Source organism: Setaria viridis, chromosome 7 (genome assembly GCF_005286985.2).
Source record: "Setaria viridis chromosome 7, Setaria_viridis_v4.0, whole genome shotgun sequence".
NCBI classification, from domain to species: Eukaryota; Viridiplantae; Streptophyta; class Magnoliopsida; order Poales; family Poaceae; genus Setaria; species Setaria viridis.
Genome location: NC_048269.2, coordinates 23,621,758 through 23,638,953, shown reverse-complemented (window position 1 = coordinate 23,638,953; position 17,196 = coordinate 23,621,758). Strand labels below are relative to the sequence as shown.

The 17,196-nt window shown below is 42.9% G+C and overlaps 1 protein-coding gene across 1 annotated transcript; it reads left to right on the top strand.

Moving 5' to 3' along the window:
- The first annotated feature begins 5,863 nt into the window (after positions 1–5,863).
- On the top strand, positions 5,864–17,067 carry LOC117864339 (CLIP-associated protein). The gene is made up of 21 exons (XM_034748402.2): positions 5,864–6,324; positions 7,040–7,195; positions 7,306–7,368; positions 7,485–7,553; positions 7,684–7,846; positions 8,699–8,860; positions 9,448–9,545; positions 9,704–9,778; positions 9,854–9,922; positions 10,010–10,095; positions 10,177–10,294; positions 10,895–10,993; positions 11,145–11,502; positions 11,910–13,711; positions 13,807–13,905; positions 15,126–15,230; positions 15,321–15,395; positions 15,471–15,539; positions 15,640–15,708; positions 16,284–16,385; positions 16,550–17,067. The coding sequence occupies exons 1-21, from the start codon at positions 5,989–5,991 to the stop codon at positions 16,706–16,708; spliced, it is 4,332 nt and encodes a 1,443-aa protein (XP_034604293.1). The 5' UTR covers positions 5,864–5,988; the 3' UTR covers positions 16,709–17,067.
- Positions 17,068–17,196: the final 129 nt, after the last annotated feature.

The following is a 17,196-nucleotide window of genomic DNA, read 5'->3' as shown; positions in this document are numbered from 1 at the left end:
CTCCATTGATGTCCCTACTCCTACATTGCTGTGCTTGCTTCTCCATTGTTCAGCGCGTTCAATCAAAATGAACCCTCGCAGGCCGAATCACTGGATTCCACATTTCCACTCACTGTGCGAAGCTCTACTAGGCGAACAGTCCCCCTACTCCTACCTATACTCGACGTCGCCCGCCCCCCCCCCCCCCCCCCCCCCCCCCCCCCCGGCTTAATCCCGAGAGGCTGGCAGGTAAAAAGAGGCCTTGCAACAGTACCCCCCATCAGAAAAGCTCCAAAGCTCCTACGCGTCAGCCGTGCTGGTACCGGTGACCTGGATCCCCATGTGTGCCGGTGTATCCAGTACTGAATGACTGTATCCGCGGCACCGGAAAAAAGGGGTACGTGTTCCAGCCAGGAAAATGCACGAGGCAAAGCCACCAATTCTACCGCCGGCCGGTCGAGTCGGCAACCAACTCGCAGTAATCATTCACTGCTGGGCTACCGATCCTACAGTGGTGGCGTTGCGGCGAAGCAGGGTCCGACGCCAAAGCAGCAGCGCATGTGAAACCCATAAAAGCCAGTGGGGTTACAAAAAGAAAAAAACTTTCATCAATGAGCTCCTCCACCCGGCCTCCGATCCAACCAGCTACCGCGGCAACAGGGCATGCACGCGCGACGCGCCCTGGGGTAAATCTTTTTGAACATGACCCTGGGGTAAATCTTGAAGACGCCGGCCATCGGCCACGGTGAGATCTCATGTTACGAGATCCGATCCGCCGATCCGGTCGCCGTGTACGCTCTACGGGCTTATCCTCTGCGCATCGTACATGCCTTACAGAGTTAATGCAGACTTTTACAGTTACCACAAAGCTACTGGAAGCTCTCTTGCAGGTTTCAGGACAGCTCCACCGGTTACTGCTACACAGACACACCGCGTCTCAGCTGGGTCCCTCGCCGGATCGGTCTCGAACGGTGCAGGGAAACAGCATGTACCGGTGGCACTGTAGCTTCGTGATTTCTTCGGAGTGTCCTTAGATCGAGATGAGAGTTAAGCTAGCAGTGCCTACATGGCTACATGCATCCTGATGTCATGGAACTGAGACCTGACCCAAAGGCCGCCGGAAGGCCAGTGGCCAGAGCTTGGACGACTGAACGTGGCAGCCATTTTCTGCACACGCACACCTCATTCTTTCGCGCCCGATGAGCAACGTGCAGCAGGCCGGCCTGCGGCTTCTCGAACAATCTAAAAGTACCAGCAGTTGTTTCGTCAGGCACTTTTATTGTCATCGCCGCGACGCCGCCCTACGATCTTGATATATTGTTAAGGAGACGAAGGCCACCATGCAACTGATCCTGACTTGTGAGTTTATTTTTTTGATAAGTATACTTGCGAGGTTAGCAATGTTAGAATGCGTGCAATGAAGTAGATCATGAACTACAGAACTAGTACAGTTAGCTAAAATAATGGTGCATTGTGTGGTGTAGAAAACAAACACACTGAATTGTTCAAACTGCTTCTCTTGGAGAATCGTAAACGTAACACTCAGTAAAAGTTTATTTTTTTGTGCTTCCAGTACTAAAAGTTTGTTTTTTGGGTATATTTAGTATCGCTTGAGCAGTGAAACTTATTGTTCCGTTCTTATATTTGAAATTGTTCCATGGTATATATTGGATTGTTCCAGCACTTGAAATTCATTGTTACATCTTATATTTTGTATCATTCATTGTTTTACGGTATATTTTATATTTTTGTGCAACATCTATTTTATTTTGTGAAGGTAGAACATTTTTTTCTGACTTTATAAACAATGTTAGCTTGCTAGAAAAATGTTTTTAAAAATATCATCTAAACATATTAAAGTATTATCTTATTTTGAAAATTTATTGGAAGACATGATGAAGCAATCATAATTTAATTTGAATGCTCAGCTTTTAAGTTTAGTTATTTGAGTTTTATTATTTTTTTTGCATGAATGTACGTTAGTGAGACTTTAACTGCTTCCACACTTCTCGTTGTCCTCCGCTCTTAAGTTTCCTCCACCAATGTATGTGTGCTACCTCTTAGGATGCACCTCATTTTTGTTTACGTGAAGGAGAGAGGGAGATGAGAGAGAGAAGTGTTAGCCATTAAGTAAGATATTATCTCAAACGCATCTTTTGATATATGGTGAGCCAGGACTTACAACTCTAAACATTTCATTTCATTGTTTTGGGATCCACTTTAAGTTTATTTCGTGTTAATATAGATCATTGAAGAAGTGATTTTTTTTATTAACGTGACACGTATATTTTGATCTGTCTTCCCGTCTTGTTGGGCTGTGCGGACTCTGGGCTACGGCCTTGGGCCTTTCTTTTTTGAAGGATGCCTTGGGCCTGTCTACACTCACGCTAATTGTAATGGGCCGGGGTCGGAGTCGTGGGTTTTGTTTTCCTTTTTTGATATGCAAAGTTCTTGATTTTTTTTAGTAACTGAAAATCAGGTGGGAACGCTTCCAGGCTTCCAGCCAGATTCGCTATTCGTGCAGGCTGCAGAGTCATTTTAAGCACTTGCTTTGGCCCATGGCACCGCCAAAAGAACACACGAAAGGAATCACTCAATTAGGAGGCTACAGTGCTGTCTATTGCCGCTTCTACGATACGTAGTACCAAGCTCCGCATTCTGCAACTACTCCATCTTTCCACGATCCACTTTGTCGCCAGACCGCTGATCCGGCTGCCGCTGGTCTCCACAACCATGCCTGCTACCCCATCGAATGCCTGCCGAAGTGCCGACCCGAGGTCCAGCCCAATCCAGCGGCCGCCGATGGCCAGCGGAGCAACGCCGGGACCGGGACCGGGAGCAAGCAAACCAAAGCCGTCACATGCTGCCGCCGCGCACGCGTTGCGGCGGCTCCTGCGGATGCGGAGTCCGGAGTCCTGACCGCGACCTCGTGCTCTGCTCTCGGGGGGCGAAAGCGAAAAGGAGACGGGCTCCCGATGGAATGGGTGGCGTGCGGCAGCACGAGTGCCCCACTATTAGCGAAAAGGCGATGGAGGTGATGAGAGGAGGTATCAGGTGATGGCCAGCCCAATCCTCTTTTCCGTCAGGCTCCAAAAGATTGTTATCATTGTTCCTGCTGGACAAGGCCAGGCACCTACCTAAGCGACGGAAGGAAAGCGTTTCCATCGCTCGCGCGCCAGCCTGTACACTGGCCGCCTGGGCTAGCGGGGCTTCCTTCGAATCGTCGTAAGCTTTCAGCAAAGGATTTGGATGATGTGCTAACCGAAGATGCCTTGCCTGCGTGCGTACCGGCAACGGGAGAAGTGGGATGAGAAGACGGCGTACACGTACGCGTGCCAAGTCGTCGTCGGTTACGATCAGTGGGGCGCTAGCTGATCGTCCCAAGAAGTGGTTATCTTGTTTAAAGAGTCTCTTCTCTATGTAAAATAGGTGCATATGGGAGAGGAGAAGATCGTTGTTGCATGCACACACAGCCCGTGCATATTTTTTGCGTGAAAAATCGCGTGAATTGTGACTTCGTGTGTTTTTATCAGCGTCTACACGCGCTTGGTGATTCTGTAACATTTGTTGCCTGTTTACCTGTGTTATATATTTGCATCATTTTTTATCTATGTGTTTTTCCTCCCTATAAAATCCGGATCGTACTTTAAGCACGTATCTCCGACAGTTAGCACCTGAAAACTCCTGAGACTTCGGGGATGGCCGTGCCGCCCGTGCGACTGTGCGAGAGGATCTGGTATCAGTAACCGGCTGCACGCCTGCACTGCAGCTATCAGTGATCAGTGAGCTGCGCGCACGCTTGGAAGCTGGATGCTCGGAAATCGGAATGCGTTCTTCGTTTCCCCTTGGCCGAGGCGAACGAACGGAATTCGTGTTACGGAGACCAAGACAGCGAATTGGGGGCCTTGAGAGGGGAGGTTCGGTTGAGGCGTAACGTCGCCGTGGTTGGTGCATGGTGCGGGTGCGAGCGAGCGCATCATCCGGTTGCCATCAGCATCGGCTATAGCAGCTACAGGAGGCGCCTGACGGCCCCATGCATCCATCGGCTAGTAGCATGCAGCCGGCCTGAGATTTTCAAGTTCGTTTTGGCCAGGCCTTCCTCGTCGTCCCTTGGTCGTCGCGACAGGGGCTTTCCGTCCGTGCCGGTGATAACCGTTGATGCCTTGATGGAGCAAAAGAGTAAAATGGCCTAGAAGGCTAGATGCAGGACTAGGCACGCATAAAAGGCTGATTCCCTTTGTTCCACTGAGAGCAGCTTCAACAGACTATTCATTTTTTACTCTCCATTTGACTTTTTATCCAAGTTGGCAGAAAGATACCTCTCCATATTAAGGGGGCGTTTTTTTCCTGTGTCTTATTTTTAGCACGTGTCACATCGAATGTTTAGATACTAATTAGGAGTAGTAAACGTAGACTATTTACAAAACCAATTACATAAGTGGAATCTAAACGGCGAGACGAATCTATTAAGCCTAATTAATCCATCATTAGCAAATATTTACTGTAGCAACACATTGTCAAATCATGGACTAATTAGGCTTAATAGATTCGTCTCGCCGTTTAGATTCGTCTTATGTAATGGGTTTTGTAAATAGCTTACGTTTAATACTCCTAATTAGTATCTAAACATTCAATGTGACGGGTGCTAAAGTTTAGCAAGTGGAAGAAAACAGGCCCTAAGTTGCTCATTCCAACGAATTATCCATTTTCCATTCTCCAAATTCCAATAGTTAGTTTCCTCTCTAAAAATCTACACTCTCCATCCACTTCAACAGTATCTCCATTTCGTACTACAACAGACTCTACATTTTGCACTTTCCATTTTGCACATTTCGCAAGCCAAACTCGCTTGCCAAGTTTGGAAAGTGTGGGCAATGGTGGAGCCAGCCATGGCCCGTAGGGGGTTCTTCTTCCTCTCTTTTCCTCCCTCTTCTTCTTCCTCATTTCTTCTAAAAAAATTATGGGGGACTCAGGGGGCTCCATTGTTTATAGGTGGGTAGGGGACTTGAGCCCCCCACCCCATTGCTGGCTTTGCCACTGAGTGTGGGAAGAATTTAGCAAGTCGGATGGGATGGACATTCGGATAGCAATTTTGTTGGATGGTGCTTTTCTAGCAGACTTGCCAAAAATTAATTTGGAGAGGGAGATGGCAAGACTCTTAGAGTTGCTTTAAGGTTAGTGTCCTACTGAACGTGTACGAGAAGATTTGACATCATATTTTTCCATCATATGTTTAAACAACATTTTTTCATCAGTTTTTTTTTTAAATAAATTCATCAGTTTTTTCACATGTACAATTGGCACGCATAATCTAAAGCTGCCGTAACAATGGCACTCAAGCCTGGAATGATGCCTGCACTCGAACGGATCAGCAGCTCAAGGAGACAGACATGCCGCACGCATCATTGGGCGGTGGGAATGATTTGGAATGGATTGCGATCTCCTCTCACGCCTTTGTTACCTTGCATGCTAAGGGTATGAAACGGATCGTTTGGATCGTAGTACTAACGTTGTCGCCAAGCTGAAATGAAACAGAACCATTCCAAAAGAGAATTTGGAAAATATCCATTCCTCCTGCCCACTCCCCAAAACGTGGCTTTTGAGAAAGGAAAAAACCGTTTAAAATATGCCCAAATTTCAACGCGCCACCGGCATTTGCCTCAATTTCCTTCTTCGTAGAGGGGCCCACCGCTCCGGTCTCCCGGAGCCCAGTCCATTTTCATGCAGAGGCTTGTACGCAAAGCCCCCCGGGGTGCGAGGATACAAAATGTCAGGGGGCTAAGCGCACAAAGGCCACCTAAAGCCCCCAACCACCCTAGCATCTGGTGTTCGTCTCGCTGTGTGCGCTCTCTGTCACTCCCCCACCTCCCCCCTCTCCCCTCCCCTCCCCTCCCCTCCTCTCAGATCCGGCCACTCCCGCTCCCCCTCGCCGCCGGTCCCCCCCGGCCCGGGAACCCTAGAGCTCTCCCCCGTGGCGGGGCCGCCGGAGCCCCCGAGCGCGCGGGGACAATGGAGGCGGCGCTGGAGGCGGCGCGCGCCAAGGACACCAAGGAGCGCCTGGCCGGGGTCGAGCGGCTGCACGAGGCGCTCGACGCCGCGGCGCGCCGCGGGCTGACGGCGGCCGAGGTCACCGCGCTAGTGGACACCTGCATGGATCTGACGCGGGACGCCAACTTCCGCATCGCCCAGGGCGGCCTCCAGGCGCTCTCCGCCGCCGCCGTCGTCGCCGGCGAGCACTTCAAGATCCACCTCAACGCCCTCGTCCCGGCCGCCGTCGAGCGGCTCGGGGACGGCAAGCAGCCCGTCCGCGATGCCGCGCGCCAGCTCCTCATCACCCTGATGGAGGTGAGCTCCCTTCGGCGGCGCTCGTTAGCCTGTAAACTCTCCCGGGAAATGCGTGTAATTGGGAAGCTAGATTACGTTGCGAATTCGAGCTTAGAGGTTGAGCAGGAGCCGATTGTAAATTTGGGGCTTGTTTTTGGGTAGGTCGGGTGGGGCATCGTAGAGTCGGAAGTTGCAGAGCTGTGCTGAAGGAAGAAATCCAAAGTTCTACCAGTTGGACAATAATAGATTGACAGGTGTAACATTTATATTGATGGTCTCTTGCAGGAACCGTGTGCGCTTGAGCTTGAGTATTGTTACAAGTTGAACTTCCAGGGGGGCATCTTATTCTTTAGTGAATTTGGTTGTAGCAAAGATAATCCTGGGTTCGACTTAAGTATTTAGATGCTTTCCTGTATGCGCTGTAATATTGGAGCATGTAAAGATCATTCTTTATTGTTTCTACCTTTTAGCATTGGAATAATATGCCTATTGGGGCTGTGATTTTCCATAAAATGCATCAGTGCTTCAATCTATGACTATTTGCAATGTAAATAACTTCTTAATCCTGATACCTTTTTTTACTAGTCACTACTCAATTACAATGCTAAGATACTGTTAGTCCGTTACGTGTGGACTTTGTCGTTTGGTTATCAAGCATTCATGCCAATCATGCTCGACTAGTTCTAAAGTTTTGGATTATTGGCATGAAAAAAATTTGATTTTGTCCAAATCTCAGGTTTCTTCGCCAACAATAATCGTTGAAAGAGCTGGAAATTATGCATGGACTCATAAGAGTTGGAGGGTGCGGGAAGAGTTTGTACGTACGGTAGCCACTGCAGTCGGGCTATTTGCTTCTACAGAGATTTCCTTGCAACGAGTTTTGCTTTCACCTGTAAGTCAACACTTTGAGATGGTTGCTGTTTATCTTTTTATTCATAGATCCACATTGATATCCTTCTGTACCCTATAGCTAGAGGCCCTAATATTTTCCTGTCTCTGCAGGTCCTGCAGTTAATGAATGATTCGAACCAAAGTGTTAGAGACGCTGCTATCTCTTGTATTGAGGTTAGTTGATTCCATATGTCATGCTGTATAGACCTGCTCCAACACTTCTTTTGCACCAGCTATTTTATTCTGCATGACCGTATGCTCACCATTTCACTTTTAATTTTGCATTACAGGAGATGTACAAGCACATGGGTTCACAATTTCATGAAGAGTTGCAGCGCCATAATCTGCCTTCTTACATGGTACTTTTATTGCTAGAATTTACTTTTAATAGTTGAACTAGGGAATCTCATGCTAAAATCATTATACTCATTTTATGCTGCCAATGAGCAGAGCTTGATTACCCTAAATTGTATTTTTTGGTGCTTGCAGGTAAAAGAAATAAATTCTAGGTTGGAGAGAATAGAACCAAAGGTTCGATCATCTGATACTGCAATGCAGTATAAGGCAGCAGAGTCTAGATCTGTTAGTGCTAATCCGAAAAGAGGCAGCCCAAGGACAAAAAGCTTACCAAGGGAAAGTACACTATTTGGAGGTAATTTTGTACTTTCCACATGAGGATTTGAATGTAGTTTCGCTGGACTGAGTGCAAGCTTAGACATAGTTGGTTCATGCCTTTCTTTCTCTTGCTGCATCCTCGTGGGGATTTCATGCCCCAAATGCTTTCAGCGTGTCATGATTATAGGACGTAGTCAGCCAAGAAAAGACTAACTTTTTTCCTAGGAGGACCAGGCAGACAGGCAACGTTGTGGTGTATACCCTGTACTAGTGGTTCTGAATTTCGTCAATAGAACTGAATTTCAGTTCTTCAGTTACAAATATAATTTGGTACTGATATTAAACAAGTTTGAACGGGATATAGTTAAATTGTTTGGAGATATTATGAGTGGTGAGTTTTAAAACCATATAGATTCGTCTTTGTCAATGTTCTAAAAGTAGGTACGTTCGTTCACTCCGTTACGCACCTAGCAGTGATTATACAACTTATCTGAGCAACTGGCCCTATTATTCAGCCTTATCTGCAACCCGTTTACTTGTATAGTTGGCTTGTTCGGGAACACTGGTCTGAAATTGTTGACAATTGACATGACCTAGCAGTACTCTAGTTGAATGTTGATGATGTGTATAAAACACGTCTGGAAAAAAAAATCCAAAAAGGCTACTGTGTTCACATTGTGATATTTTGTTTCAATAATTTTGTCCCCATAACATATTGTAGATTGTTAATTTGTCCTTCAGTTGGGCTGTGTTTCCTGAGACTTTATGGTGTGTGCATCCTGTGACAAGATATTTAATGTTTTCTGGTTAATCTAGATCTGTTACAATTTGCATGTCAAGTCCTGGTTGGCAAGTTTTTCTCATGTGCAGTTTTTTGTGTCATTTATAGGTGACACTGATATAACAGAAAAAGCAGTGGAACCAGTAAAAGTTCATTCTGAGAAAGAATTACTTCGGGAGTTTGAGAAGATTGCAGCTACCCTTGTTCCAGAAAAGGATTGGTCTTTACGTATTGCTGCCATGCAAAGGATTGAAGCCCTCGTTTATGGAGGTTGATTTTCTGCATCCATATCCTTTTTCCAAAATAACACTGTATGCTTTTTTTACTAGCCCATTAGTATTTCTACAGATCATATTTTGCAGTATGTCTTGGCTGCAAAGTTTAAAACATTTATATGGCCAGAAAAGGAAGTCTCATTGCTAAGCAGGCTAGAATGGAAAAAACACAGTGTTATTTTCCTTATTTCTTCAAAACTATGTGTCTTTCCTGATTTATTTTAAGTTTTTGAAATGAGCATCAAAGTGAAATATATAGGGATTCCATATTTAGAATCAATGGGATGGTAAACGTCCTTTTTGTAGTATGGGGAAGAAAAGATCTATTCATACTCAATAGTGAACATTGCAGTTTGGAGGATTTAATTGGAGTTCCCTGTAAGAGGATGCCATTTTTTAATCAAAATTGGAAATTTTTTTTACCACCGTTCAATTATGACTCATGATGAAGCCATGGGAATTTGTCACTCCTGAATGTTCATCAATGAGAGCTACACTCTACCTTTACTAATTCGATCTTGCATGCCTTAATTTTTTTCTAAAAAATTCAAGTTTTCTCTTTCTGTGTTGTGATTTCGTCAGGTGCAATTGATTATCCCTCGTTTCTTATGCTCTTGAAGCAACTGGTTCCTCCATTGTCCACGCAGCTGTCTGATCGACGTTCTAGCATTGTAAAACAGGTATTGTTGTTTACTGTTTATCCTTCTTTCATTTTGTGAAGAGTTTTTCTTAAAAATATGTTACTTTTCCTTTTCTGTTACACAAGATGAATTGAATACTTGACATTATGTTTTTTTTCAAGTTGAAAACTTCGTCACTCTCTTGTTTTTATACCCAGGCATGCCATCTTCTTAATATACTGTCCAAAGAACTCCTTGGTGATTTTGAGCCATGTGCCGAAATATTTATCCCGGTAATTGCATGCCTAATTTTCTATCCTCCCATATACCTTTTGAAACAAACCTAACATGCTTATGATTTTTTTCAGATGCTTTTTAAGCTTGTTGTCATAACTGTGCTTGTAATCGCTGAATCTGCAGACACATGTATTAAAACTGTGAGTTATGTTTTTGTTTTTTGATATGTTTGTACTTAAGGGATGGCATTTATTTTCACCTCTTTGCTAACATGGAATATTTTGCAGATTCTGCGAAATTGCAAGGTTGCAAGGATTCTTCCTCGCATAGTTGACACTGCAAAGAATGACCGAAGCGCAATCCTCCGTGCAAGGTACACATGTTTGGCTGTTTTCAAATTGTGCATTGGCTATTTTCCTGCAAGGTTTTCAAAGTTTACTTCTCACTATTCCAGGTGCTGTGAGTATGCACTTCTGGTACTTGAGTATTGGGCTGATGCCCCAGAGATACAACGTTCGGCTGATTTATATGAGGATATGATAAAATGCTGTGTAGCAGACGCGATGAGTGAGGTAGGATCAATTTTTTGCACTTTGTTGCATACCATGGCATGCTCATTTTTGTACTGAAACAAAACCATTTATATAAAAAAACTGATCTCTCTTTCTACTGTGTCCTGGTTTGCACTCTACCCACAGATTGCTTACGAATTCCACTAAAAGATAATTTAATTTGCTTGGAACAGCAACAAACAATACATGCTAGTTTCTGTTCACAATGTGAAGTAAACATAGTGATCTGATGCTCAAAACCTGGTTAAAATTAATATTTGCATTCATGCATGCCCACATACCTGTGAATGTGATTCCTTCTGTCCTGTTTTACCAGACTGGCCAATGGCCATGCTGGCCTTTCATGTCACAAGAAAGGAAAAGGAAAGGTTTTGTGGAGAACAGTGTGGTTAAAGGCAGTTCCCTGTTCCATGTCCATACTTTATATAGTTAAGGAATGTGCCCTCTTATTGATTAATTATGTAATTGCTCAATAAAAACTTATTTTGTTCTCTTTACTACTGGTCTTGGTGAGAAAGTACACATTCCTTGGGATCATCGATTTTGTACGTACTTTATTTTGGATTTTTTTTGTGTTTCATGGTGTTTTCTCAACTCTAGGTTCGCGCAACTGCAAGGACTTGCTATAGAATGTTTGCAAAGACGTGGCCTGAGCGTTCACGCCGTCTTTTTATGTCATTCGATCCTGCGATACAGAGGGTATGCCATTCTGTTCTTCATTCTGTTTTCTTTCTCCTCTTAGATTCCTATTCCAGAGAAACACATGCTCATCATTCAGTCAGGGCTTTCTCGGACCAACCAACTACTTACTATATCTTGCATTGCATTCTTTAATTGGAGAAAAATGCAGGTAATAAATGATGAAGATGGTGGTGTGCACAAAAGGTATGCTTCTCCTTCGTTGCGTGATAGGGTTGTGCAGCCTTCTCGTGCTCCATCTCATGCAAGTGGTACACATGTACCTGGATATGGCACTTCAGCTATTGTTGCAATGGACAAGAGCGCAGCTATATCTTCAGATTCATCTTTTTCATCAAACAGTCTTCGGTTATCACAGTCAAAGACGATTGGCAGAAGTTCTGAAAGAAGCCTAGAGAGTGTGCTTAACTCCAGCAAAGAAAAAGTTTCTGCCATTGAAAGTTTGTTGAAAGGTGCCAATATATCAGGGCAAAATTTCTCTGCTGCACGCTCAACAAGCTTGGATCTTGGTATGTTTAAAGTGCTTAGTCGTAAATTGCTATTAAGAATTTTTCTTTTGATGTTATACTCTCATTATTCTCAGTATGTACGTGGGTTAGCGAAGGGAGGGGTTTATGAAACCAAGACTTGAGATAAAATGACTATGTGCCCTATTTTAATGTGTTGCAATTAGGAGAAAGAATAGTTAATGTGAACATTTCTTGTGTATGTGTAGGGACAAAGTGTGATAAATAAGGCAAACAAGGAAAAACATAAATAAATATGCACCAAAATGAGAATAACGTGCCTTGCCAAAAATGGGAAAAAAACACAGGGACCATTTTTTTTATGCATTGCTGAACAATTTGACCATTTCTGTTTTTCCAGTGATACTATAGAAATTTCAGTTTCTTATTTACTTTTAATCCTAGTGCAGGAGTTGATCCTCCATCATCTCGTGATCCTCCTGTGCCACTTGCAGCGCCAGCATCAAATGTTTTGTCATTGCAGAACTCAGCACTGCTGGATTCATCCCTTCCTTCCATCACAGCTGCTAGTTCACGAAATGGAGGTTCCCGCTTATTGGATACAATGACAACACAGTTCGCCCCCAAAGAGCGATCAAGATCACCATATTTGAGTAATATGTCGTCTGAGTCCATGTCTGGCTTGTCAATGCCTTACTCAAGAAGATCTACGGAGAGGCTTCAAGAAGGAGCCCGCATGGATGAGAGTTATGATATTCGTTCAACTAGGCGAATCCCTCAAATGCACATGGAGAAAAACTATGTTGATATGCCTTATAGGGATGCCGTCCACAGAGATTCACATAATAACCATGTCCCAAATTTCCAGAGACCTCTTCTAAGGAAGCAAGTAATGTCAAGGGCTTCTGCAAGTGGCAGACACAGCTTTGATGATAGCCATGTAACATCGGGTGACGTGTCTGGCTATACAGATTCTCTGGCTTCTCTAAATGATGCACTTTCTGAGGGTCTCAGCCCTAGTTCTGACTGGGTAGCAAGAGTTTCAGCTTTTGATTTTATTCGGAATTTATTGAAACAAGGCCAGAAAGGTATTCAAGAAATCACTCAAAATTTTGAGAAGGTCATGAAGCTGTTCTTCCGTCATTTGGATGATCCTCATCATAAGGTTGCACAGGCAGCTTTCACTACACTTGCAGAGCTTATCCCAGCTTGCAAGAAGCCATTTGAAAGTTATGTCGAGCGGATTTTGCCATATGTGTTTTCACGGCTTATTGATCCAAAAGAATTGGTGAAAAAACCATGCTCCTCAACATTGGATATTGTTGGTCGGACCTATGCTATTGATATGTTGCTACCTGCGCTAGTACGCTCATTAGATGAACAGAGATCTCCAAAGGCAAAATTAGCTGTTCTTGAGTTTGCAAATAAATCATTCAGCAAGTACACTGTAGATTCTGATGGTTATAGTAACAGTGGCTTCCTCAAACTATGGCTTTCAAAATTGGCACCTTTAGTAAATGAAAAGAATGCAAAATTGAAGGAAGCATCTATTTCTGGTATCATAGCTGTTTATTCTCACTTTGATTCAACAGCAGTGCTAAATTTTATTCTCAGTTTATCAGTTGAAGATCAAAACCTTTTGAGGCGAGCCCTGAAGATCAAAACTCCTCGTATTGAGGTTGATCTGGTGAACTACTTGCAGAGCAAGAAAGAGCGTCCACGCCCCAAATCTTATGACCAGGCAGATTTTGGAACTTCTTCAGAGGATGGCTATGCACTCTCATCCAAGAAGGGTTATCTTTTTGGGCGATATTCTTCTAGTTCCCTTGATGCTGAAGGGGGAAAGAAAATCAGTACAATGCAAGAATCAACACCGCATAATGTCTCTATAGGTCGAACAACTTCTGATATGAGCATGGATCATGCTATTCAAAGCTTGGAGCCATCCACGGGAACTGAAGTTCATTTAACTAGGAGCGCAGAGAGAAAGAATAACAGTAGCTCAGTTGTGGAAGCTGCTCGCTCTTGGACAAACTACCCTGAAAAAACTGATGCCTCCTTAGATGGTGAAGCTGTTAGCAGTACTCCTCGGTTAGATTTCAGCCGGTTTCTTACTTCTGATAGTCATAATGCTGTTGGTTCGACGACTGAAGAAAGTGTTCAAGAGGGAGATATGATTGTGAGTCTTAGTTCTATAAAGACTAGCCTGCACACTGACAACGGTCTGAGCATACCACAGGTTCTTCATCAGGTACTAATGGAAAATACTTTTACTGACAGTCTGCCCTGAACTGCGACAGTGTTTCTCTTCGTACCTTTTGTAACTTATGAGTCTCAACTTTATAGATAAGCAATGATACTGAAGTTTCAAGCTCGGAAAAGCGGGAAGCGTTGCAACAGTTGGTTGATGCTTCCCTCGATAACAACAGCTCCATTTGGGCAAAGGTTGGCAACCTGATGATTATCTTACAAATTTTCCTTATGTTAACCACACTTCTTTCCTCTTAGTTTCTCAGTTTGTTTGTTCTCCTAGGCCGCTACTCTAATTCCAAAATGAAACCTTTTAATCTTCTTTTTGAGAATAGTAGGGGAAGATCCTGCCATCCTGGTAAATATGATGGAATCTATAAATATTTTCAACAGTTTGCACGTAGCTTAGATATCTAAAAATGTGTTTAGTTCTGAAACTTAGTTTTTTGTCGAAAACATTTTTTTTGGGTTAATTGGATATATGACATTACAATTGTCATGGTTTGGAGATATGCCATTACAAATCATGAAATTGTAATAAAAAGTTTGTCTCAGGTGAACATATTTGGTTTGTATTTATACCACCCTTTGATCTGATTCTCATGTACAAACCAACTTTTTAGTGCTCCCATTGCTTGTTTGTTAATGGAGTTTGGTCTGTTGTCCGAAGACACCCTTTTCTTCAAACAGAAATAAATGAACCTACATATAGCTTGAGGCTTGAGCCTGCTTCCTTCTTTGTATCTAGCAACAGATAGCTCAGCAATGCTTGAGACATGGCTTGCAGATTAATTAGTTTGCCATTGCTTAGTGTTGATTGGAATGCCTTTTAGGGATGGTGGTAGAGAATAAGAAGAGAAAATTTAGTAACATGGAAACTGGTGAACTGTATTTTTGCCCATCTGAAAAGTTCTTCCTACTCAAATTGGTGCTCTAGGTTCATTGGATGTTGCTTGAATTAAATGTGAAAAGGGATTTAGGTGGACCGCACTTCTATGCTATTCCAGAATGCCTCATATCTGCACTCATATCATGGTGCTATAGCATCTGATAGTTGAAAGTTGAAACTTCATTCGTTGGTTCATGAGTGGCTGTTCTTGCGTCACTGGATCTCAGCAGCTTGTCCAGCTGCTGTGGACCTTGTCGGAGGTTTGCAGACTCCTCATGCTCCCTATTGGACCTCAACCATAAGTCGCCACGAGCTAGGCAAATGAGCGATGACTACTGAGAGTTTGAACCTAGAAACTAAAGTCCTTGAAAGAATTTAGCTCCCTCCCTTTCTCATATTATTATTTTTTCTTTTTCTATTTGTCTAGTGCGCTCAGTGTTTAATGACTACTGGACATTTTAAATTACAGATGCTGGTCTCAATCTATTATTTGCGTTCTAATGCCAGCCTTTCAATCTTGCAACAGTACTTCAATCAAATCTTAACGACTGTGCTTGAGGTGTTGGATGATTCTGATTCATCCACGAGGGAGCTTGCTCTATCCTTAATTGCTGAGATGCTCAACAACCAGGTCTGGTATTCACATTTTTGTGAACATGAACAGGATTAGGTAGTTGGCTGACTCTCCTTTTTTTTACTTACTAACATATATTTCTGCCAGAAAGACGCAATTGAAGACTCTATAGAGATTGTTCTCGAAAAACTCCTGCATGTGACCAAAGATGCTATGGCTAAGGTATTACCTTCATTTTAAGCGTTATATTTTTGCAGACTTGATTGTTCTTGTTAAAATTTCTTTGTTGCTGTGCAGATTTCAAATGAGGCAAACCAATGCTTAAATGTTCTGTTGGCAAAATATGATCCATTCAGATGTCTTACTGTACGTATGAATATTTGATCTTATGTATTATAGTTGCTTCCCTTTCTACTGAATGCAATTTACTATACTTTGAATTTGATGGTCTTTGGTTCTAATGCAGGTTATAGTACCTCTATTGGTCAGTGATGATGAGAAGATACTTGTCGTGTGTATCAACTGTTTGACAAAGGTATCTCATTTCTCATGTATGTAGTTGGTATTGCTGTCTGATCTGATTATTGCCACAAATTTTAATGGCATAACATAAACTTCATTGTGATTTAATGAAAGAAGTGCCTATGTGTCTGTTACATATTCGAATTGTGCAAAGAGCATCATGTGATAGTGTATTCAATCTCAGTTCTGGATTTGAGGTCATTATATTGCTTTGTTTTAAATGGACTTGACACTGTCCTACCAGCTATCTTTGCTTCATAAAAAACCAATATTGGGCTTATTTCATTTAAGTGACCCTAGTTGCTTGTGCCAATGTTTTCTTTCCAGTTCCCCAACCCCCTTTATATTCTTCGCTTTTGAGCTTCAAGCTTTAGCCATTTGGTGTTAATTTTAGTATATGTGACATTGAAGATTGTCACTTGTACTGGTTGGAGGTAAATGGACTAATAATGTGAAAAAAATCGTGTTGATTTGAAATAAGTCCCATGGAAGGAATAACATGTTTCAAACTTACTTAAAATTACTTTTGTTATTGTTAAGGGTTGCTCTGGCTTGTACAAACTTTTTTGACTTGTGACAATTGTGCAGCTTGTTGGGCGCCTTTCCCAAGAGGAATTGATCGATCAATTGCCAACATTTTTGCCAGCACTGTTTGATGCTTTTAACAACCAAAGTCCAGATGTCCGAAAGGTGGGTACCATCAGGGCGGTAGATAAGATGCTATGACCTCTTGCTTATTCTGCACATGACCTTTCAATTGCTTACCGACCTTTTCATCTGCCTTGATTCAACAAATCTGTTTAATTCACTTCCATTCATTTCTGATCATTTGAAATATTTTCTTTTCACTCTAGACTGTTGTGTTCTGTCTGGTGGATATCTACATCATGCTTGGGAAAGCATTCGCTCCATACTTGGAAGGGCTTAGCAGCACGCAGCTGCGCCTAGTAACCATCTACGCTAACCGGATTTCACAGGCGAGGTCTGGCAAACCGATCGATTCTAACCAATGAGATGTAACATTTGTTATTATTTGTGGTCTATATGAGCATTTCTTCGGTAGGGTGTTTTTCTTGTCATTTGTCTGTATGTGTATAGTATAAAACAAGCGCCTCCCTTCTGTCGGGAGCTCCTGGTTTTTGCCCGGTGTGATTATGTATGGCCTGTTTATTCTTTTTTCCTTTTTTTAATTTGGTAGCTTGTGGAGAGTGTTTATGAGTGTGGGCTTCATTTGTACTACTTGGTACATACACTGTACAAAGAAAGGAAAGTGTAGCTTCGTGGAGAACAGTTGCGAAAGTGATTTTTTGGCCCATTTTCCTTGGCTAAATGACGGTTTGCTGATCAGTAGTTGTGAAACATTTGTTGTGAATTCTCAGCTGTCAACTTGATTGTTATCGTTTCTTGATGTTATTGTTTGCCTGTAAGAGTGGAAGGAGTTCTAATGATGATCTGTTGAATTATTCTTTACAGTAATGGCTTACAATGGTTTCGGTGTTAC